Source organism: Glossina fuscipes, unplaced genomic scaffold (assembly GCF_014805625.2).
Source record: "Glossina fuscipes isolate IAEA_lab_2018 unplaced genomic scaffold, Yale_Gfus_2 2, whole genome shotgun sequence".
Taxonomy (NCBI): domain Eukaryota; kingdom Metazoa; phylum Arthropoda; class Insecta; order Diptera; family Glossinidae; genus Glossina; species Glossina fuscipes.
Window position 1 is genome coordinate 25,383,044 of NW_023998416.1, and position 23,259 is coordinate 25,406,302.

General features: G+C 34.2%; 4 protein-coding genes across 6 annotated transcripts; all 4 read left to right on the forward strand.

Annotated features, from left to right (window-relative positions):
• The first annotated feature begins 230 nt into the window (after positions 1 to 230).
• Positions 231 to 3,343, forward strand: LOC119633079 (putative odorant receptor 92a). The gene is made up of 4 exons (XM_038026296.1): positions 231 to 478; positions 723 to 924; positions 3,068 to 3,223; positions 3,284 to 3,343. The coding sequence occupies exons 1-4, from the start codon at positions 231 to 233 to the stop codon at positions 3,341 to 3,343; spliced, it is 666 nt and encodes a 221-aa protein (XP_037882224.1).
• A 6,757-nt stretch (positions 3,344 to 10,100) lies between these two features.
• On the forward strand, positions 10,101 to 13,734 carry LOC119634041 (RUS family member 1). 3 transcript variants are annotated; one of them, XR_005246918.1, is made up of 9 exons: positions 10,101 to 10,604; positions 10,659 to 10,841; positions 10,917 to 11,216; positions 11,276 to 11,426; positions 11,488 to 11,644; positions 11,697 to 12,030; positions 12,108 to 12,227; positions 12,334 to 12,543; positions 12,598 to 13,734. XR_005246918.1 is itself a non-coding variant. In XM_038027952.1 (7 exons), exons 1-7 carry the CDS (start codon positions 10,538 to 10,540, stop codon positions 12,167 to 12,169), a joined length of 1,254 nt encoding a protein of 417 aa, XP_037883880.1. In that variant the 5' UTR covers positions 10,101 to 10,537; the 3' UTR covers positions 12,170 to 12,284. The 3 variants fall into 3 exon arrangements, 1 of the variants encoding a protein (XP_037883880.1); XR_005246917.1 differs by having other exon boundaries at positions 12,334 to 13,734; XM_038027952.1 differs by lacking the exons at positions 12,334 to 12,543; positions 12,598 to 13,734 and having other exon boundaries at positions 12,108 to 12,284.
• A 2,094-nt stretch (positions 13,735 to 15,828) lies between these two features.
• Positions 15,829 to 18,330, forward strand: LOC119634051 (protein phosphatase 1E). Its single transcript, XM_038027966.1, has one exon. The coding sequence runs from the start codon at positions 15,944 to 15,946 to the stop codon at positions 17,339 to 17,341; it is 1,398 nt and encodes a 465-aa protein (XP_037883894.1). The 5' UTR covers positions 15,829 to 15,943; the 3' UTR covers positions 17,342 to 18,330.
• A 1,704-nt stretch (positions 18,331 to 20,034) lies between these two features.
• LOC119633539 (transducin beta-like protein 3) lies at positions 20,035 to 22,565 on the forward strand. Its single transcript, XM_038027142.1, has one exon. The coding sequence runs from the start codon at positions 20,111 to 20,113 to the stop codon at positions 22,472 to 22,474; it is 2,364 nt and encodes a 787-aa protein (XP_037883070.1). The 5' UTR covers positions 20,035 to 20,110; the 3' UTR covers positions 22,475 to 22,565.
• Positions 22,566 to 23,259: the final 694 nt, after the last annotated feature.

A 23,259-nucleotide genomic window follows, 5' to 3' on the forward strand; every position in this document is an offset into this window, starting at 1 on the left:
TACAGGAGTCGATCGCATTTGCAATTTCAATGATACAGATTGGCGTTTATTCAATACTTGTACCAATGTTTTTCATCAAGACAACCCCTCAGACACCAGCAGAGTTCGCAGATACTGCGGTAACGCTAATCGTTTTTTTTACTGCTGTCGTTCGGTTCGTTTGTATCTTTTCGAATACTAAACGCGTAAAAATACTTGTTGATGTACTTCAAAAATATTTTCCACAAAATATGGAGGAGCAGAAGAGCTTTGAAGTGGAAACAAATTATGAGGAATTGATTCGAGTCACCAAAGCGTTATCAATATGTTTATGTGTCGGCGTCATCTTATTCAACGTGGCACCATTATTCAACTTTATGATGACCTCCTATACTACCGATGATGAAGTTAAGTTTGACTATAAGCTGCCCTATCCTGTATGGTATCCTTTCAAAGTGAACACTCCTGGCATGTATGCAATGATAGTTTTGACTCAAGGGTTTGCTGCTTTTTCGTGTCTGGTTGCATATTTCGTTCCACATATGGTACTGATTACGTCCATGTTGTTGATAAATATGAATTTCAGGTATTTAGCAAAAAGGGTTCGAAACTTAACCCCAACAAATACGGAAGATGATATCAAAAATCTGAGGAAAATTTTAGGCCGCCATCAGGATATATATCTGTGGGTTAAATCTGTATTTTGATTTTATTTTGCAATGGTTATCTTACTATTTTTACAGAGTAGTCGATGTTACGAACGAAATTTTTAATGTTTCGGTGTTTATAAGTTTCTTCAGTTTGGTAGCACTGCTATGCTCAATCGGGATGAATATGCTCGGCGAATTTCAACTTTATGATATCATAAGGCAGAGTTTGCTACTGGTGTCGTCTTTATGTGACCTATACTACGTGTGTAAATATGCTGATGATATGAAAACATCGGTAAGCAACATATGGTGAAATATTGTCTATCGAGTATTAACGACTCTCTTAGTCCATTTTACTGCCCGCCATACTAACGAACTTCGTATTCGTCAACACGCTACTAGAATTTACCTAAGGAAACCTAAAACAGAATATGTTTGTCCTTTTGTCCTTCTGCCCAACTGCATAATATCTGTGATAAGCGTTCTCCAGTTCGTGAGAATGTGGATATCGTTTCGAATCGACGTCGATGTCGAAAGCCATGCTGAGTAATAATTCGCTTAAACAATTTAGGAAAGACAGTTAACTTGGCGATGCCTCTATAGTTCTCAACGTGATGTCCGTTTCCACATTTGTGAATTGGAATAACGAGACTACTTTTCCAACACGAAGGGAAAGCCCCTGATTTCAAGGACTGATTAAAAATCATTGAAATCCACCGCATAGCTCGACAGAGCATAATTTAAGTAGACATGACCGAATCTCGTCAGGTCCAGGCGCACAATTATAGTTTAGAGACCTTAAACAATCATTTTCTGAAATGACCAGAAAATCAGAAATCAAAACCGAGTTAGATGTCGGATACGGATACCTGACATTTCGTTGAAAGTATTCAGCAGAGAGAATCGAGTTTTTAATATCATCAGAGGACTAAGAGCGATTGAAAGAAATATGCAAGGGATACATGAAGAAGCGGGCACCTGCCTCAAGGGCGTGGTTGGTTGATCGGAAAGCTTGCAGAAACTGCCAGGTTTAATACATTATAGAACGAAGATAGTAAGCTCTCCAACAGAGAAGTCAAGCATAACGTCTGAAAAATGAGGAGGATATTGGATTCGGCATGCCGTGAGAGTTCAAAAGACCACCGTACTTGTAAAAGCAGGACATACGAATTACTGGATGATAAGGATCCTTAGGTAAATTAAAGGATAGACAGCGATTTACAACTACGTCCGGGATATTGGCAAAGCATCCCTACTATGAACAATGGAATTTGCAGGTACAGAGTTTGAGTTGGCGAAAATATAGCGGGGGTGACCACACTTGGTCGAGCAGCTTTAGCGACTTGCCCAGCATTGTGTCCAGCAGACACCCCCGAACAGCTAAGCGGAGAGGCGGACTTGTTAGTTTTGTTAATATTTTTCGGACATGTACACAGAATAGCTTGAATGGCTGGGAGGAGACACACTTGCCACTTCAACATACGTAAAACGGGGCGGCTTCCCAACTTATTTGGAACGTTTTTATTAGCGGCCAACTCATCGATATCGGAAACGCGAACGTTCTTTGTTGGCAACGAGGTAGGTGTAAGGGGTGAAGTACCACGCGCTACAATACGAGTGGGTCTGAATGCTCCAGATAGCAACACTCATTGAACATTGGTTTGATTTTTTCAAATTTCCCACACAAAATACGAAGACTTTTACTTAGTACATTCCTTGTCACCGTGAACAGCTTATAAAAGTCAATATCCCGCGGGACATGACCAACGTAAACCCTTCGAAGGATAAAGGACTGCGTCTGTAGCACAGCCATTGGTACCTGCACACTACGCAAGGCAAATCGTTCGCAAAGCTAACAGGTAATGAATCGTTCAGATAGTAACAGACGTCAAAAAGTAACAGACAAGAGATTGAAGAAGGAAGAGAGGGAGATTGATTGTAGAAAACAAAAGTACAAAAGCTTGTCTCGCACACAAAAATGATCTCTCAAATTAAACGTAAGCTTCGCCCTACTAAAGACACAGTAAATAAAGAACAAGCGAAGAGAAGAAACTGTAAACAAGCAAAAAAGAAAAACAACAAGCAAGAGATTTATTTATTTTTTTTAATTTTTTTTTTTTTTGTTAATTTAAACGCTTTTTATTTTTATACCTTATTATTGTTTAAAAGCGTATACAGGTAGCAATAAGCAATAAGATAAGGAAAAGAAATTGAAAAATTTCTTCGCACAATGTTCTACAGTACGACCACAACAGGCGCGCAGAGTTGCCAAACTAAAAAGTAACCAAAACTGCCCCGCCTACTCCATGTTATAGAACATGAAAATGTAGTTCTTTTATTATTTTTTTTTTTTTCTTTTAATGGATAACAGTGATGGGTGTAAAAGGTAACGAATTTAATTTTCTCACTTCTTATATTTCGCTTTCATTTGCATGTAGAGCCTGGATATGAGTGATGCGTTAGCCGAGCATCCTTGGTACAACGGCAGCGTATATTACCAACGCATGTTATTATTTCCCATGGCCAGAGCACAGAAGCCAGCCAGATTGATGGCTTATAAATTTTTCGCCGTCTCAATGGAAAGTTTTCAATCGGTAAATACAAATTGCATACCTAACCTCTATTGGGTATAATATTTCCTTACCTCGTCGCAGGTACTAACGAAATCATATCAGTTGCTCACACTAATTAAAGCTCGCTTTGACGTGGAATGAGTACAATGCTACGCTACTTTTATTCACATCAAAATGAATTTTATTATCGCAAAGTAGAGGAAAAGAATTTAGTACAAATTCACAGCACCCTCCAAATATTAATGATTACTTCATATTTAAATTGAAATATTTCTGAAAACAAAGAGTTTTATTTGAACGTTTTCTCATCAAATTTCGAAGGTTTTTCCACAACTGCTAAAGACTCAATAGCTTTATCAATGTAAGATTCTGCAACATCTGTCCGTTAACACGAACATGATAATTTCACTAAATCTATAAAATTGTTATCAGAGGTACTCTTCGTCTTCCTCTTCTATTCAGCAAATCAACAAGCGAAAACTTGTTGAGTTGTGTAAAAAAGGCCCACTGTGAACACAGAGTTCTTTGCTTGGACCTTAGTGAGTTTCGGGTTTGATTTGATATATAATTTAATTATTTATTTATTTAGTGTTGTTTGATTAAACTCTTGTGAACTTTGCTCGTTATTCGTCCGCATATTACTTGTTCGCCACGTAGGATAGAAGTAGGAGTAAAGGAGTAAATTCCGTTGTGTAAGAAGTAATGTAATACGTGAGTATAAAGTGTCATAGGCAGGAATCGATGAGTGTGAGAGGAAAAAATGTAAAAGAGAATAGATTCATAATTACACGGTAAATGCTGTCGTCGCGAAGACCACATATACTCAATATGCGAAGTGCGAAATGACAAATAGAAGAACATTCACACAAACAAATAGAGTATGATCAGGAGATTGTAAGACTTTACATGTACATAAATAATTATTCGCTATGTCAATTTTGAATGATGATCATTGCATCTCGTGGATTGAACATCAGCCTGTTGATAAGGCAGATATTTTACCGTCTGAATCCGCAATTATTTAAGCAAACAGTTTTATTCATATGTGGAAATGAAGAGTATAAGTCGACGACCATAAGATGAATTATTCCATCGCTGTTGCCAAGAAAGAACTGAATGTTCTTTGTCGATTGCCTTAAAACCTGCAGAAATTAGAATTGTGCCACCAGGAGTCAGACAAAGGCATTTCCATTGGATTCTGCAACATTTCAGAAGGTTCTTATTTGAAATGTCCAATAAGAGCGAACAATCGTATTCTAATTTTGGCATGAGTAAGCCAAAATACGGTTGGAACCACAAAAAAAAACACAAATGAATTTTCATACCTTAATGAGTTCAAAACATTGTTTGGCAATTTTGTACAATGTGAGCTGCAGAAGAAAGTTTCTAGCGTAGAACATAACCTAAAAAGTCAAAAGCCTTAACGAACGGAATAGGAGAACCATACATAAGCACCGGAGTAACCGTGGGGTCTCTCCTTTCTTTTGAAAAGACCACGTATTCGAGATGAGAGGAAATAGCATTGAGGGCAAATTGCAGCGTACGCCTACATAAATCGGGATTGGAACTAAAAATGACAAGATCGTCAGCCTAACCCAAAATTAAGATATTCTCAGGAAGGAAACTGAAAATTCAGTTAATATATAAATTAAAACAAAAAGGACTCAATACACTTCTGTAAAAGATTTGTTTCGTACAAGAACATCATCGTTTTTAATTACCGTGTTCTTATAGAGGAAGAGGTCATATAGTAAATCAGAGAATTTAGAAGATTCGAAGAGAGAAGAGTGAAGTTGAAGATGTCAATATTGACAGAATCAAGTTGTTGAAGTTATGTCCAGAAAGCAAGCAATGAGAATATAGCTCTTAGCCAACACTGAGTTCATTGCTGACCGCAAAGTAGCAATATTGTCTTGGACAGACCTGTAACGTTTACAACCAAATTGAAAATTGCTGCGGATACATTTAGACTCGCGATACCATTCTAAACGCGGATATAACACTTCCTCGAAAATTTCTCTAACGGAGAACACTAAGGCCACACATATGTAGGAATTAATATTAGTTGTCAAATTATTTCATTTTTCTGAAAGTGAAGATTTGGAAGTCGTACCAAGAAGAGCGTATAAAATCGGTGTTTAGAAAATTGTTAAATTCTTTTAGTAGAATTAATTTGTTTTCGATATTCAACCATTTGAGATGATTGTTACGATTACCATCTAAGCTAGGAGATGAGTGTTTCGAGAGACTCATCTTTAAGCTTTATCGAGCTCAGAGCTCGTTATGTCATTTAAGAAAAAATTATCACATTCCTCATCAAGTGATACAGAGGGGATTGTAGGACCAGAAGGTCCAGCAACCTTCTCACAGGACTAAGCTATGAGCAAGCGATACCTCTAAAAATGCTCACATTTTCATAGAATTATTTCCAGGTTGAGAGTGTACGTGTACTCCATTCTAACATCGACCAAGAATTTGAACTTTAGTCTAGAAGGAGATCATTTGCATTTATTTATGATGAGGGTATGATTTTTTAGCAGCGTTTCGGCTCAAAGCATTAATGAAAGACTTTGCAATAACCCAAAGAGTCACTGAAGTCTATAGTATTTGAAATATTACGGATAGTATTGTTAAGTAAAGACTGAAAATCAATTTCGATTAGACAGTGAGAACAGCGTAAGGTGCTGATAAGGAGGTATACAGATCGAAAGAATTAAGCAGGAAGAGACAGAACCGAAATGGGTAGGATTAGCTTTATTTAGCGGGACTAAATTGCTGCCTTCAAGAAAATAATGAATTTGTCTGCCTCTTGAATTGGAGAAGCGACTACCCTAACCCACATTGTGAGCTTTAAAATCAGCATATATTAAACCAGACATTTTGGATCTGAAAGATAATGAACTGTTAACTGCAGTATCAGAAATTTTACAATTAGATGGAACTTATGATCACAGGCTCCCCAAAGGAAGTGTGAATGGCACAGCTACAAACTTCAATAGGTGAATAATTTGCAAAATTAGAAGCGTAAGAAAATAAAAGTTTATCAGATATAAGAATCGTCTTATGCCTTTTCTTAACTTTTTATTTTGTTGTAATTTTTTTTTTTTTTTTTTTTTTTAATTTATAATTAACAATATTCAAAAGAATTCTTGAAATTTCTACTATTTGGCAGATTTACGCAAGGGATTACATTACAGTTCTTTACCTTTCTAGATAGCGTTATAGAGAATCGGCGATTCGATCCGGCGGGAAGTGGAAGTGTCCCCTTCTTCTTGTTGATAGCTCGGTTCGAATACGATTGGCATTGCCAATCGTTTAACTAATGTCGGCTGACATATTTCGAATGCCGTAGTCCCATCCCGCCTCATTTCAGTAAAAGTACAACTACAGTAAATAATAAAATTATAACGTATGCCTATGTAGAGGGTCAAGCAAGAGGGTCATGAAAATGAGGGATTACGTTAAGCATATAAGTCTTTGATCAGCAACACTTTCCGAATCTATTTTGTCATATCTTTCTATTCATTTGTCTGTAGGCTTAACGCAGTTATATATTACGCGGTTGAGGTGGAAAACATACAAGACTCACGTCAATTTCTCATCGATTTCATTCACTTCACCTCAATGATTTTTAACTCTTTTTCTTGTTTGTTTGTTTGTTTCAAGGTCCCATTTTTCCACTTTAATTATTATACCTATTGCATCATCTCTCCTTTTGACTTATTATTAATGTGTGGGAATTGTACTACGACTCACATGTGTTCATTTACTCATCTCGCTATATACGTGATATTCTCAAAGAAATTTTATACCAATGTCGTAACAGTAGCACATTTATTCAAAACCTACTTTGGACTAAGCAATAAGTTAAAATTTTTAAAGCGGAATGCATATCAAAGGCTTACTTAAGTCGCAAAATATTGCGGAGGTAATCACGTGAAAAAAGATTAGCTTTCGCTGTTGTTTTCAGCTAATCAAAAAATATATAAGCGAAAGCCAACCTTGGGCTACGCGATTAGTTCCCAGCTCGGGGCGATATCGAAAGATTGAATAACATCTTCAACTACAACTCGAGATTAAGGAAGGCTTTGTTAAATTTTAACCCACACAACTTCATGCTAACTGAATGCCTGGATAAAAAAATTTGCAAACGATAAGTGAAGCAGACAAAACGACATCTTCAACGCACTACGTAACTGCTTCCCTATAAAAAAAAAAAATATAAAAAAGTGAGAGGATCATTCTCAAAGAGGTCTTGAAAGATTTCTAAATAAAAATTCCTCCATAAACAGTTTAAGCAAATGGCGTATTATTATAAGCTGAAATATTTGAAGATACGAGTAGCACTAAATACTATATCTAATTAGGGGATATGCGATCAATACATATGCCCGAACTATCAGATAAGCTTATTCCTCGTGGTGAAAGCCTCAACAATAGATACAGAGAAGCTTCTATTAGAGCAAACGTCTATTTAAAAAATAGTGTCAAATACCCGGCACATCCGGTTATATTACATGTAGAACATGTATACAGATTACGAAGCCGGTTTCCATCTTCAATAGAAAAATCAATTCTTTGCAAGCGGGATATAATAGAAAGATATTCTCAAGTCGTGTAGTACATTTGTTATTGAGCAACCTAAACATATAATTGGAGAACGTAACAAAATACGTGAAAACAAATGAAGCAAGAATTGTGAAAAGCGATAGAAGAAAAAACAAGCCGCAACTGTGCTGCAAGTGATTGAAAAAGGGGAAAAATTTTAACTTGCATGTTCTACTATAATACTAGGTGGACGGGCCAGGTTTGAGTTTTTAAAGTTGATATTCTTCTAGAATAATTTTCGGGAAATTTATATCTTGTATCTCTCGTAATCTGTGAGCAACGAGAAAAAGACTCGAAAAGCAGAAGTGTTCTTAGCTTTGTTTGCTTCGGCGCAGGGGCATTGCAGACGTGTTCGTTGACCTCCTTACGCCATTTGTAAAGTTTTTCACAAATTTATAGGCGATATCTTCACTTTTATTAACAGGAGAATATTTACCACAGATATTGCACAGTTGAGCAGACGGACAGACGAACAAATGGGCAAGCTTGTAGCTGCCCGTTATAAAGGTGTTGGAAAGGTGCCGAAAAAAAACTTATATTTTGATACTCTATTATATTGAGTAAATATGGTCAATTTTTTTCCATTTTTCTTCAGATATCACACCATCACCCATAGAAAATGCATTAAAGTTTTTGTACATTGATTTACTACAGTGTATGCATAATGAGCAAAAAAATAATTTAATTTTTTTTCCTTTGGAAAAGAAGAAGTGACCTGACGTTTACGTAGTACTGTAAGTGTATCCTTCGACTAATTTGGCCGATGTTCAATACCAACCTATGCGCATAAACTTTCAATGTTTCTTTCTGTCCAATCTGATACAAACTGTGGAAGTAATGTTTTCAGTTTACATTGAATTTTATCGATTGAAACTCCTGTAAATCGTTCCAAGACCTTACACGCAAGCTATTCAGTTGGATCAGATTCATTAAATGGCCAATAATTAAGCTCTCGAGTTTTTCTTGTAAGACTATGATTTGTTTCATTTGCTTTTCCCCAATTACAATATTACGGCCAATGTAAATTTAATTTGGGATTAAAGATTATCATGCAACTAGAACCATTGAAGGTTTAGCAAAATTTTTGAAAAGATAAAGCGGACACTAAATAGTTTTTTCATTAACATTCATTTAGGATCCATTTCCAATGCAATTCAAACATTCACAGAGACACAGGAATTTACAAAACCTCTCTAGACTAATGCGTATAAAATCTCTTTGGCAATTCAAAAGCGGATTATATAACATCATAGTAGACACAATTTAGTAAGCAATGTAGATTTTCATTTTATTCGAATAAATATACAATTATTTGCATAAATAAAATAAATAATAATATTACCCTTTTAATTAGTTTTCTTTTTCAAAAGAAATTTCTTATCATACGGAGTAAATTCCCTCTTGTAAGCATATTTTAATTTAAATTAGTTCAATTTATATTAAAAAAGGGAATTTTTACATATTCGATAAAGCATTAATAATAATAACGACAACAATAATAATAACAGTATTTATATATATATATATACATTATGATAAATAAACGAAACGAAAAAATGTAAACAAATAAGATGTGCGCAAAATGCAACAACAAAATACAACCGGTACTACTTTTGACAGCAACAAAATACAAACAAAATGTGATTAGTAGTCATTTGTAGATGATATTTTGATTATAATTTGTGCAAATGTGGTTAGTAGCCATTTGTAGATGGTATTAGTGTGGTTAGTAGTCATTTGTGGATGATATTTTGATCATAATTTATGCAAGTGTGGTTAGTAGCCATTTGTAGAAGGTATTAGTGTGGGTCTGTTTTGAAAAGTAAACAATAGCACGTGTATAGCAAATGTAAACAAAAATTAGAATTTGCAACAACAACTATACACGGTATCATCTTTACACCAACAAAATATATATACAAAAATAGTTGTTTGCTAACAGCGTTGCTATTCACAAAAACCTAACCGGTTGTTTGTTTAATTATTGATTACATATTATTACGTGGGTTATTACACCGAGATTATTTACTATATTAAAATAACATACACGGTGCTCTTTTGCTTTTTTTTTTGCACATGTTTATTTGTGTTCTTTTTTGTTTACAATTGTATTTTAACAGCCCTGTTTTAAGAAGAAACAGCATCAGAGTTTCTCGCCCTTGAATTTTGGCAGCACAATCCTTACAACAAAAAATATAATTAATTGCTTGGCAGCTCTAATTATTATTAAATGTTTTTTTTTCAACAACACAAGTAGAGGTTTAGCAAAATTTGTGATCAGTTATTTTAAATTAAAATTAAATTGAAATTATAAAAACATCCGATTTATTAAACGCCAACGTCAATTACCTAAGTGAAATATACAGCAAGTGTGATTTTATAGAATTTAAGCAGCGAAAATTGTACAATCATCATCATATGATATATGTCAAACGCCAAGTATAAAAAGTGTCTGACATATAATAATAAATAACCTTAGTAAGAAAAATCAAACAAATAAAAATAAATAAATAAAAAAGAAAAACTTATCAAGTTTCCTAATAATTAATTATTCATACGCACGCAAATAAGCAGCTAACATTCCAACAACAAATAATCTGTCGGGAGAGAGTAGGGTCTGTGGTTTGTGACATTTAATATTCACCCATACAAATGCATTCCTCCGGTCTCATTTAAGCTAAAAACCAATGAAAAAGTGATACAAAAAAAATATTTCAGTTCATAAATATGAAAATACACTTTAGGGAACAATATGGCACTAAAGGTGAAGAAATATTATATGTTACACCGGCCGGTAAGTTGACGATGATTATTAAAAGTAGCAAGTGTTTCTCACAAAAATTTTTAGATCAAAAATCCATAGTTCGCGTACCGTTGCGGACCGACAAATTGATGATACGTGAAAAATTTTTTCTTTTCCGTTTGATGCAACAAATTTTTTTACCGAGAGGTTATCCAGACAGTGTTAGTGAAGACTATGCCGCTTACCAAATCTGGGATACAGTACAAGCATTCAGCAGTACCATTTGCGGTGTGTGTTTTTAAGGTTACAAATACATCAACGCACAACGGCTTAAGTAAAAATTTAATTTCATTTGAACTTCAGGAACGTTGTGCACGCACGCAATACTAAAAGGTCTGGGAGTGGGTAATGAAAATATAAATGCATATTCTGCAACAGTTACCTGGATTTTGAAAGAAGGCAGCGGCCATTTAGGGCGTATATTGTTTTCTTGGTGGAAAGGAGCCCAGCTAGATGTGGAAAGTAAAAAATGGCGACTAAGAGCCGATTTTCTCAATGATTGCGCTATGGGCATAGAGATTTATGTGCTTCCTAAATATCCTCATTTAAGTACATATATATTATGCAGCACCACCGTACTAAAGGCCATAGTTGGCGTTGCAGGTAATTGGTTTATTAATTGATATGAGAGTTTTGCAGGAAAGTAAAGGTAACTTTTGCAGGTGGCGCTACCAGGGCAGCTCTAACACAACATCAAGCTGTGCGTGGAAATCTCGCAGATGTTAGTTCAAAAGACAGTTCTCAAGAAACATGTGTTAATTTAATAGCCTCTTTCGTTGGTCTTTATTTCTTAACAATCATCAAGAGTCCGGGGTATGCAATTATTAAGATCTCAAATGTATTACTTTTAAAAATTTCATATTTTTTGTCAAAGAGTGTTATACAGTGTGTTTGCATTTGTTGTTGTGATGCATTTGTACGCCAACCTGAAAGCAGTTAAAGCAGTTTGCTTAAAAACCTTTAACGAATCACGCTATTTAATAACTTTGGAAGAATATTTCAAATCTGGAAGAATGTTACCGCCAAAACAAGTAAAGCGAGGATGTTTTAAAGATGAAAAAGTATACTTTAAATCCTTTATAGGTCAATAAACTGGAACGTGTCACGTTGGGTCAAACAGTTTCGGTTTCTGTTAATATACGCTTAGGTCTTTCTATAAAGCATTTGGTAGATGAATATCAAAATAGTCTGGTTATCGAAAACATAATCTCTTCATTTGATCCCCATGAGCGTTTCATTATAGCGGAAAGCAAAAAATTTCTGGGAGTCTATTTACATTTCGATACTCAACCACAAGATGTCTTAAAAGCTTATTTTTTTGCTGTCTCATATCTCCAAGATCGCAATCAGATTAAAGAAAAATATTGGGAAGTGCATAATAAATGGCAGGAATTTTATAATATGGCACTGCAAGAAGGTAGTTCTTTTCGTCTCAGTGAAGGAACAATACAATATTTCACTAAGTGTTTACGTTACATTTCATTCTTTATCAAGGTTGGTTAACAAGTCAACATTTATTAATGGTGGATGAATATCGTTTAAACTGGAAAGCCTAAACTTTCTTTTTTTCACCGAATCGCTGGACCAAAAACTCTTTGGTATAATAAAATCAAGGTAAAAGTTTTATTTCTTTATATAAATAATATTTAATCATGAATTTCAAGTTTGGTTTTTAAGTATATTTCTGTTTTTTAACACTTCCTTTTCGTATTTCGTTTAGCACATGAACAAAATGTAATGTAAAACTCATTTCGTTTCTTAGCATTTGAAATACTAACATATCTTCTCCTAAAAAAGAAAAACATGCAAATAATAATGCTCGGTTCAGGACGAACTTTTTTGATGCCCACCACACTTGTCTGCTTTTTGCCCTATCTCTAAATGTCGAAAGCAAAAATTTATTATGTTCTTATCGCATCCTATAGCTAAGGTAACAAATTAAATATACCACATTGGAAGCCTTATGTTAATTTCCATCGTTTAGTTGTACGCATACTTCAAAATATTGCCCATTATTAAGCAAAGGCTGTCTGCAATATTGTAGCAAACCCATGATGAACGCATAGCATCAAGTCATTACGTGATGCGTCACTACTTATAGCGACCACGATTTATTTAATATCCCTTTTAGGAATTCATGCTAAAGGCATCCAACTTGATATTGGCGAACACTTTAGAAGCGTTCATATTCGGTTCAGCTATTCATGTAGATCGTAATGTATGACGAAAGGTTTTGTAATAAAGCAATCCTAATAGAGCACCAGCTATATTAAAAATATTTCATATAATTCCCCTGCTTTGAAACGTTTGGAAATGGAAAGTAAAACGAAAGATGTTAATGCAATTATTCACTAAATAGCACGCGAGATGGTCGCATGTTGACAAAAAAACTTTACACAAAAAGTTCCCGCAAGGGTAAGGTTAGTGTTTAGGACAACGACAGGCAAAAAGGTTCATAAAATCTTTGGGTATAGCATATAAGCTACTGGAACTGATACGAAACGATCTGCGTTTGATCAGAGCCGTCATAATTCCCTCAGATGTCACTTGAAAAATATGGGTCTGTCCGATACTGATTCACGCAGATTCTGCCGAGGAACGAGTAAGATTACCCCTCATATTCTATGTGAATGTGAGGCAAACATGTGTTTGGTCAGCATTTCATAACGCCAGACCCCGTATGGTGCTCTGAACAAAAGCAAGTGGCGGAATTCATAAGAATCCTAAAACTAGGGGACTAGTGGCACGGACAAGTATAACAGATCTATGCCGCTGTGGGAATTTTCCTACGCATTTCTTTATTTAAGATTCATTTACGGAAAGTAAATCGAAAAATTTTAAGGCAAAGGTTAAAGAAAGCGGGTGCTTTGAAATGATAAGTCATGTTGTCCGTAATAAAAATCTGTTAAGTTTTATACATCTCGTGTGGTGGGTATAGAAGAAACCTTCGATACCCATAGTGACATCCTTACTAAATCTGTACATATGTTTAGCTTTTAACAGAGTGATTTTCAGGCTAAACTATTCTCTACTTCCGTGAAACATGTAACATTTTTGCCTTAAAAATTAGCTGTATTTTCTAAAGTTGTCTAAAATTATTTGAAATAGTTAAAATAATTCTTGGATTTTTTCTTCAAATTTTTAAGTTTATATTTTAGTTAAAAAAAAAAAAATTTTCGAATAATTTGAATAAAAATCACTATTATCCTGAAAATTAGATCGAATGAAAAGCAATATAAGTTCAAATATAATGTTATCTTTTTTATGTAGTAGCTTTAAAAACTATAATTTAATTTAAGAAGAAAAAAAAACGCCTAACAAAGTACTTTCGCATACTGAAACCCACATTTCTAAAAGCCTCCTAGAATCATACAACATATACATACAACTTTCATATATCTAAAGTAGAATCATACAACACACGTATATATATGCTTTCATATATCTAAAGCATATAAAACGACCGAAAATATTTTACAAAGAAAATTTTTAACAATTAATTAAAACAAGTAGTATTGAACAACCAACAAATTCATATAGTTTTGTATAAGTGTTGATATATTTACTCACACACATTTTAAATATATAAATATAAAAGGTATATAGTAAAACATACACGAAACTATCTCAACAAAAAAATTCCACTCATTAAAAGCAACGAATAATAGAAGTTTTAATTGTATGTTGTAATCCCAATGAATTATCGGCGTATCCTTCTTCTTTTGTGTTTATAGCTTAAATGTACGTAGCTTTAATTATATTACACACATACAAATGAGCTTAAAGTGAAAAGATATTTATATAGCTTAGCGTTTTATATTTGTAAATTATTTATTATGTACTATATTTATTTAATTTATTATGAAATTTTTAATAAGGTGCTTCCATCAACCCCTGTCAGTAGCTACGAAATGTAATTTTCATTTTTTTCTCAACGTTTTTTTTTTTTTAATAATATAATTATACAACCTTTAGCTTCAGCTTATTATATTAATGTAAATTATGACCTTATAATTATAGAGCACATATTATTCACTTTAAATTAGTTTATATTTTATAATTGTTTAAAATATTTACATATATGTACACAGGGAGGGAATATTTAATGCAAATACAATAAAGAAACGTGATTTTAAACAATATATTATTGTTAATCTTTTGATATCTTTTAATTCTATTATAAACTCTACAATTTAATTTTAACGTTATTGGTGAACAAATTAAAGTACCTATAACGAATAAGGCAATAATATATTTTCGCTAGAAATTCGCTTCATATTGCTCTTAGGTCTGTTCTATTGCCTGTCTTTGAAACTAAAAAATTCCCTCTATGGAGATATCGTTTTAAATCAAAGAAAACCATCGCATCTCTTGTTAGCTACCGAAGATATTGACATAGAACTTGACAGATTTTCCTATAGTCGTCCGGTTATATATCTGGTATTAGTATTGCACTCATATGAAAAGAGTACAGAGAATAACAAGTAAAAACATTACAATAGACCGCAATTCACCATCAAGTATCCCATATCACTTCAGTTAGTACATATACTCCATCCTATCAAAACAAGGCGTCATATAGAAAGTGGTCCAATACGAACCATTCTCAATAGCTTTCGTGTTTCTAATTTCGCCGAAATATATCAAAAATTTCGAGTTGTATGTTGAATACAAGAATATGTGGCAGACATTAGACATACCGACAGGCAGACAGGCAACGCATACTTCCGCCCAATCTTAATCTATCCTTACACCACAACTGGTGTAGACTATAAAAGAGTAGTAAACGCACTCCCAATTCTGGTTCTAAACGATTTTGATAAGCAGTTTAGAGACATATAAATTCGATTTCCTTTTTACACCATAATATGCGTGCGTAATAATTGTTGGCAAAAAGATCCTATTTCACGATTATCACTGTCTATATTTTAGCGTTTTCTATTTTCTTTTTTTTTTCTTAGAACGCATCTCTTATGTGATATTTCAAGTTCATTTCTTTTAATACAACATTTACTGCGGCTTTTAATTAAAAGGGGAACGGAAAACTAAACCCCAAAATAAAAAAAAATCGCAAAAAATGTAATAATGTCTAGACTTGGCAATATTGCCTTATCACAATTAGGTAGTGGTTGTTGTTGTTTTCATTTCATTAGAATTTAGAAATTTTAAAAACAAAATAAACAAAAATCGTAAAAATTGAATAAAAATAGAAGAAGATATAATAATGTAAGCAATTTTTCTTAAAAACATTAATTAATCGCCCACATAATCAGTGCGAGACAACGTTTAATATCGTATTAAATAAATATCATTACACGCATTTATATAAAATGTCCAATACAAAGTATGAAATCTCAAATTCCTCTAAAGTAACAAATTGTTTACCAAATGAACCAAATGAATGTATTTATTTAGATGAATTCAAAACATTTTTAAGAGAATTATCACGAAGTTTAGGTGATAACATACTTGATAATGGCACCGAGTTGCGTAATTGTGTAACACGGGGTAATAATGAAACGTACCCGGTTATGGAAGGCGAAGAATTACAAGCCGAAATATTAATGCAAATTTGGCAGCAATTGCATGTAAAACAATGTCCTGAACATTTCAAGATGGCTTTATTAAAATTGATATTGGAGCAGATATATGGAGAATTAAAGAATGCAAAGATACGAGATCAATTACAAATTATGCGTCTTAGTATTGGTGATACTGATGCGGTTAATGTGTGCTATGACTTATTGAAACTGCAGAAATTCATTAATCAGTGGGTGGATAAAGCTCTACTGCACTTATCAGATAACTCGAAGGAGGAGAATTTAAAAACTTACGCCGATTGCTTTAATAAATCGGAAAGAACATCAAACGCCTTTTCCTATACTGAATTTCATATTAAGAACAAACCTCGAAAAATGGAAGATCGTCATACATGTATGCCTAGGTTTAGTGAAATGTTAAATATTAAAGAGATATACAGCTTTTATGGTGTATTTGATGGACATTCTGGTTCTTTAGCGGCCACGTATGCAGCCAATCAGATACCCTACTTAATATCACTGCAGCTTAAACAACGGCCAGATGTTCAATCAAGTGATTGCGACTTTTACAGGGAAGCTTTCGAAACTGCTTTTTTGCAAGCTGATCAAAATTTTGCTCAAAAATCTATCTGTAGCGGAACAACAGCGGTTTGTGCTTTATTAAAGTATAATGCGGAACAAATTCAACACCTTTATATAGCTTGGGTTGGTGACTCAAAAGCTCTACTTGTGTCTCCGACAATGCAGTTGCAGTTAGTAAAAGCCCATAAACCTGATAATATGGACGAACGCAAACGCATCGAATCATTAGAAATAGGAGGTGCAGTTATGTTTGTTCAGGGTCAATGGCGAGTAAATGGTATTATTAATGTCTCTCGGTCAATAGGAGATTCTTCAGTAAAGGCAGTAATAGCAGAACCTGATTTTGTCGATATTCCATTGCAGGCAACACATGATTTTTTATTGCTAGGTAGTGACGGCTTGTGGGATCATGTAGGTGAAAATCATATTGTTCAAACTGTTTATAAAGGTCTAGATGATAACGAGCAATCGTTAGAAGACATTCCAAAGCATTTAATCGAATTAGCTAAGCAGGGCGATTCGCAAGATAATATAACGGTGATTTTAGTTTTATTAAAAGATCGTTCCAAAATCAATGAAAACTATAAAAAGTATCAAGAAAAATAAATGTGCTAAGTGCGGGCCAATAAGTCACTAACTTGTGACAGCCAAATCGGTCTTCACTAGAATACTGCAAACATATTCAAGTTTGGTATTGAAGAAGTAATATATTTTAGGGAAGTCTAAAAGAACTTTTTCACTTAAAAGTAAGCAAAAAAAAAAAAGAAAAAAAAGACAACAAAAAAAAATTAAATTATTTAAGAAAATCATCTCCAACGTTTTTATTAGAACATTTTTGTAGTTTAGCTTAGCCTTCTCCTTTCCTAAAATATCGTAAAATACACGCCCATTAACAACTTATTAGCTTTTTACAAGCAGCAAAAATGTAATTGCCACGTGGCAAATTGTAGATACCTATCACCTTAAGAAAATATATATATGTAAAGATTGCGATGTATTTTGTCAAAGTTAAAGGTCACATTGCCGGTTCGTTTTCGCATTATGAACTTAAATGGCTAAAAGAAGTATTAGCGAACTTTATAAAATATGTAGCTTCGTGACAACTCTTGGCGGATTATCCATGTCCATCAATTTCCTAATGGGGCAATGAACATCTTGGATTCTTCCAAAAATAGCCGACGTACAACGGACGGATCAAATCATATCGGTAGCTTAGTTTGACAACAGAAATGTATATTATAGGATGTGCCTACTTATATCTTTCGATGGTGGTGGATGTATAAAGAGAATATATTTATACGATGTGCCTAAAATTTAGCAAAACAAGCAAACAACGATCAATGCTATGATTTTCACTTAAAAACCCAATTAACAAATAAACCAACGTACAAGTGCTCATAAGATTCGTTCAAATTTTTCTTCTTTTTTTATTTTTTGTTTTTTTTTTTATAAATGTATTAGGTAAAGCATATCTAAGCTTTGCGATAATCGTGTATCTATGTATATATTTAGACAATTCTTAATGATTTTTATTTGCTTTAGACAGATAAATTGTGTAGCGCCTTTTATTAAAAGCAACGAATAACTACATGTAACTAACCACCCATCCAATCCAATAATTTATGTACCTTTTTTACACTTTTTATCAAATTACATAGTACATTAATTTTAATTGTAATGAGATCCATATTTTGAGTACACTGCGTATGCGCACGTGTTCCATTAGCTCATTAGCTAAAATACTTATTAAAAAGGTAATAAAAATTTAAGAAGCTTCAATAATAAGTTCATGCATTTGTTTTCTTTCTTTTCAACGAGGATTCAAATTTATTCCTTAAATAATTAACGAAAAAATTATGAAGACGCTAGAGAAATGTGTATGCCAACGGGTACTTAAACAGCACAGCATTTTGCATTATTCAAAGAAAGTTGGTCTTCACTTACGCTTATAGTACGGTGAAGGCTTCTTCTCTTCGCACTTATAAATTTGTAATATCAAAATCTGAATCATCTTCCCTGTGGTGAGGTGATGTAGCTAGCGTGCTTCATAATCTCATATGAGTCTCACAACATCCTTTGGTGATGGGTATATTCATTTTGTCAAAGCGTTTGCAACGTCACAGACGCCGTAAAGAGTATATATTTGCTTGGTCAGCATTTTAAATCGATTTAAACATGTCCGTCTATCCCGTCTGTATAATGTCGGTTGCAAACATTCTCGTGGCCGCAAAAATAAAGCTATCTTCAAATTTTGCAGAAACACAGGAAGTTGTTGCACGCAGATTGTTATTGAAAATGGGCCAAATCGGTTGGAGAAGACGCCCGCAGCACCATGTAAACTGAGAATTTTTCTGTTTTCCCCCTCATATACTATAGCAAATAAAACTTTTCAAAGGGCACGCCTGCAACGCCTACACGCGTATACGACGAAAATTTTTATTTTGAAAATAAAAGAAATCAACTGTGCCCACACCGCATTATAGAGAAACGGAAATTTTGTTCTCTTATTTCTTTTGTCTTTTTTAAGATGGTGATGGGTGTAAAAGATTCGGTCCCGACCCAACATAATTTTCTTATTTCCTTTTTTTTTGTTTCTATTTATTACTGTTTTGAGATGACATGATTTTTGATTTTTTCATTGATAATTTAACAACTATTTGTCGCTTTGAATTTTAAACGATTACTATTAGGTGTTTGCAAAAACGTTGATCATTTCTTGCCATGAAAAATGCATTTATTATGGAAAATCGGTACAATGTACATTAATCAAATTAGTTTCCATCACGTTCTACATTTTACAATATTTTTGGCAACACGGCGATATGTCTCAAGAAATTATATTATTATCATTATTATTAAAACGAGTAAAGTGGTGTAGGGTAACTGACACTCGGCCTTGCCCGACTACAATGTTCTTCTTTTAAAATTGTCTTATCACGTTGGCCTTTTAGTTGGTTTTTCCTGTATATTTGTGTATTTAAACCACTAACAGCTTATGGCTTTTCTTTTCTCGGTGAAAATTGTTATTCTATTTTTTGCTTTCCTGTAAAATACTTTTTACTCAATGCACATATGCGAGGAGCCCTTTTAGCCCTCTTGGCTAACAACAGTTTCGCATTAGAATGCAAATTGTTATTTAAAAAGAAGAAGCGCAGTTAAAAGGAAATAAAAAAAAAAGAAAGAGGAATTACTGTTACATTTTCCATACTTCCTTTTCGTTTAAACTACTCTGGTCACCTTTTAAATGTGACAAATTACAACCATTAGTTAGTATTCGCACGTGTTTTTCTTTTCCTTTACGTTTTTTGTTTTTATCATCGTTCGCATAAGTTTTTTTTTTTTAATTCGCATCATAACAAGTAAATTTATTTGATCATGTCTACGGTAGAGGGTGAAAAAAAGTTTACAGTGGACACATCTTACACCAATTTCTATACAGGTGGTGATGTTGCTTGGAGTAATGATGGACAATATATTTATTGCATGAATGGAAACGCAGTAAATTTAGTTGAAATTGTAACGGGTTTGGTTAAACGGATGTACGGTCTGAATGCAAATATAAATACTGAAGGCGATAAAGCGTTTAGTGAAGAAGATGAAGACGTTATCTACAGCTTTGCTTTGGCTCCCAGAAGCGATTATTTATTAACTGCACATCGCAGCAGTTTGCTAAGATTGTGGCATTTGGAAGATGGGAAAGTGAAAAAATTATGGAAAAGTCAACACAAAGGACCAATTGTTAAGGTTGCATTTAATCCCGATTGTCGTTTGGTGTGCAGCAGTGGCGGTGATTCGAGCTTACGTATATGGGATTATGAAAATAGTCGATGCTTGGCTGCTTTTAAAGATTTTTCGGGTCCTTCATATTTGGTTCATTTCCATCCAAATGCCTTTAAAACGGAGATTTTTGCTGCCGGCTCTGATAATAGCATTTATTGCTGGAATTTTCACACAAAGGAGTTGATCTGTAAAATGTCTGGCCATATATCACAAGTGACTGGCTTTTGTTTTGCGAATCGGGACTCCGATTGTGAGTTTATGGCTAGTGTAGGACGGGATAAAGTATTGATAATTTGGCGATTAAATGGAACTCAGGAGAAGGTAATACCAATATATGATGAATTGGAAGGAGCATTTTATGCTAATGAGCGTGAGGTTATTGTAGCCGGAACCAAGGGTGATATAAAGCTGGTTAAGTTGAAATCTGGTAAAATTTCATTACTCAACGAAAGTCGAGGAGAATATGAAATTAAACATCTACTCCGTAACGATGTCACGCAACAATTAGCTGCAGTAACTGTTGATCACAACATACTGATATTTGAACGGTATGCGGAAAATCAAAGTTTAAATTGCATTAAACAACTGATTGGCTTCAACGATGAAATACTTGATATCACTTTTCTGGGCGAAAGTGAACGCTTTCTAGCCATGGCTACGAACAGTAAGCACATTAAACTTTACGATTGCGAGAAGGGAATGAATTGTAAAATCATTCCTGGCCATACGGATACAGTGATGTGTTTGTCTACACCAGGCTTAAGTAATATGTTGCTTTCAGCTGGTAAGGACTTTGCTATAATATTGTGGCAATTGAATATTGAGGAGTGTACTTTGCATTGCATGGCGAAGAACGTAAGCAGTCATACAGCTGCCATAGGATGCATAAGTTTTGCTTACGAGTGTTCGAAGACGTTCGCGTCTGTCTGTCAAAGTGGTATCTTAAAAGTGTGGAATCTTAAAGAGATAGAGCAAAAGGGCGGAGAATTTCAATTCAATATTAAACACGCTGCTATAGCCCATGATAAGGAAGTTAATTGTGTAACATATTCGCCAAATAACAAAATCATAGCGACCGCTTCGCAAGATAAATTGGCTAAATTATGGTCAGCAGAGACTTTCACGAGTTTAGGTATATTGCGTGGTCACTCGAGAGGTGTATGGTGTGTACGTTTCTCACCGGTAGATCAAATAGCTGTGACCAGTTCAAGCGATTGCAGTTTACGTATTTGGTCATTAGCAAATTTAAGCTGTTTGAAGCGTCTGGAGCACACGAGTACCGTTTTAAAAGCGGAATTCTTACATCATGGCAGACATATCATCTCGACCAGCTCAGATGGCCTCCTAAAATTATGGAGCATCAAAACAAGCACATGCATACAAACAATGGAAGGACATGATGATCGCGTATGGTCATTGGCCATGCCTAGCAGCAGTAAAATGCATTTTTTTAGTGCAGCAGCGGATTCGAAATTAATCAAATGGCGTGACATAACTGAGGAAGTGAAAAATACAGAGATTGACAACCGACAGCAGCAATTATTGCAAGAGCAATCCCTACAAAACCTCTTAAATGAAAGTAAAAATACGAAAAAAGCTTTCATCTTGGCACTGAAATTGGGCAAACCCAAAGTATCCTATAAAATTATCAACGAATACATAAGGAAAAGGGATTACTCTGGTATGGAGGAAATAGTTTCTGCACTTGATACCGATCAACGACGCGCATTATTGGATCATGCAAAAATGTGGATAACAAATTCCCGATACTCTCAAGCGTCAAATCTGATATTGAAATACCTTCTCGCTGAGATGTTAGTTGACCCCGGATTACAACGTTCCCTTAATTCCGCCAATTTAGTCGAAGTATTAACGCCCTATACTCAAAGACATTTTAAACGTCTCACAGCACTGAAAACAGATTTGAATTACTTGGACTTTCTTGTTCAGAACATATAAAGCTTATAAGACAATTATCAAAAGATGAACCCAACTTTTTTTTATTTCAACCACTTTATAACCTAAACGGGTCAATTCTACTGTGTTCAACTGTGCGTTACTAGAACAATCGAAGTTGCCAAGAACTACGACAGAAAGATCATATGCTAGCACCCAATTGCAATTTGTTTTCTAGGTTAAAATTAGGAAGAAATTGCGTAGTTCCCTCCTTCAAATTTTAAATAATGGATGTCCAATATTCGCTTTATGCCTGATAAAGGTTAATAGTTAGTTATAAATAGATGTTAATTAATGAATGTTTTATAATATAGGAAGAAATGTATTTCACAAGTGATTTTAAAAAATAAAAAAAAAGATTTTAGACAATAATAAGTGAAGCATTTTCTGTGTGTTAACCGCATTAATTGATGCTTTTGCTTTTCATGGTGTGGGCGGATAGTGGAGTCAGTTCTATTTTATCTATTTTCAGAGCAAATAATATGGTTAGAGTTGTTTCCAATTTGATCAAAAAACACTTAGAGCGGTAGTCCTTACGATTTTGTACTTGCTTGTATTGTGTAAAACCGCAATTGCTTAGGGCATTGTTCTATGGGTGTATTATATCAGAACCCCTTAAGATGAGATCAGAAGGTGACGGATTAAATGAAGACAGTGTTAAAGGTTCAAATGGGCCGACAATCCCCACGAATCTGAAAGACTAGCTCATTAGCCGATAGACACTGGAAGGTCCTTTGCATGAACTTGCGAAGCTTCGACTGGAATATTCATAACATACTGTTTTCATA

Excerpts from the sequence above, each read along its gene's own strand:
- LOC119633079 (XM_038026296.1), top strand. The coding sequence starts at position 231 with ATGGAGGAGCAGAAGAGCTTTGAAGTGGAAACAAATTATGAGGAATTG. Across the intron at positions 925-3,067 it reads CTGATGATATGAAAACATCG|AGCCTGGATATGAGTGATGC; the intron begins GTAAGCAACATA and ends ATTTGCATGTAG. Across the intron at positions 3,224-3,283 it reads CAATGGAAAGTTTTCAATCG|GTACTAACGAAATCATATCA; the intron begins GTAAATACAAAT and ends ACCTCGTCGCAG.
- LOC119634041 (XM_038027952.1), top strand. The coding sequence starts at position 10,538 with ATGAAAATACACTTTAGGGAACAATATGGCACTAAAGGTGAAGAAATA. Across the intron at positions 10,605-10,658 it reads ATTATATGTTACACCGGCCG|ATCAAAAATCCATAGTTCGC; the intron begins GTAAGTTGACGA and ends AAAAATTTTTAG. Across the intron at positions 11,427-11,487 it reads ACAATCATCAAGAGTCCGGG|AGTGTTATACAGTGTGTTTG; the intron begins GTATGCAATTAT and ends TTTTTGTCAAAG.
- LOC119634051 (XM_038027966.1), top strand. The coding sequence starts at position 15,944 with ATGTCCAATACAAAGTATGAAATCTCAAATTCCTCTAAAGTAACAAAT.
- LOC119633539 (XM_038027142.1), top strand. The coding sequence starts at position 20,111 with ATGTCTACGGTAGAGGGTGAAAAAAAGTTTACAGTGGACACATCTTAC.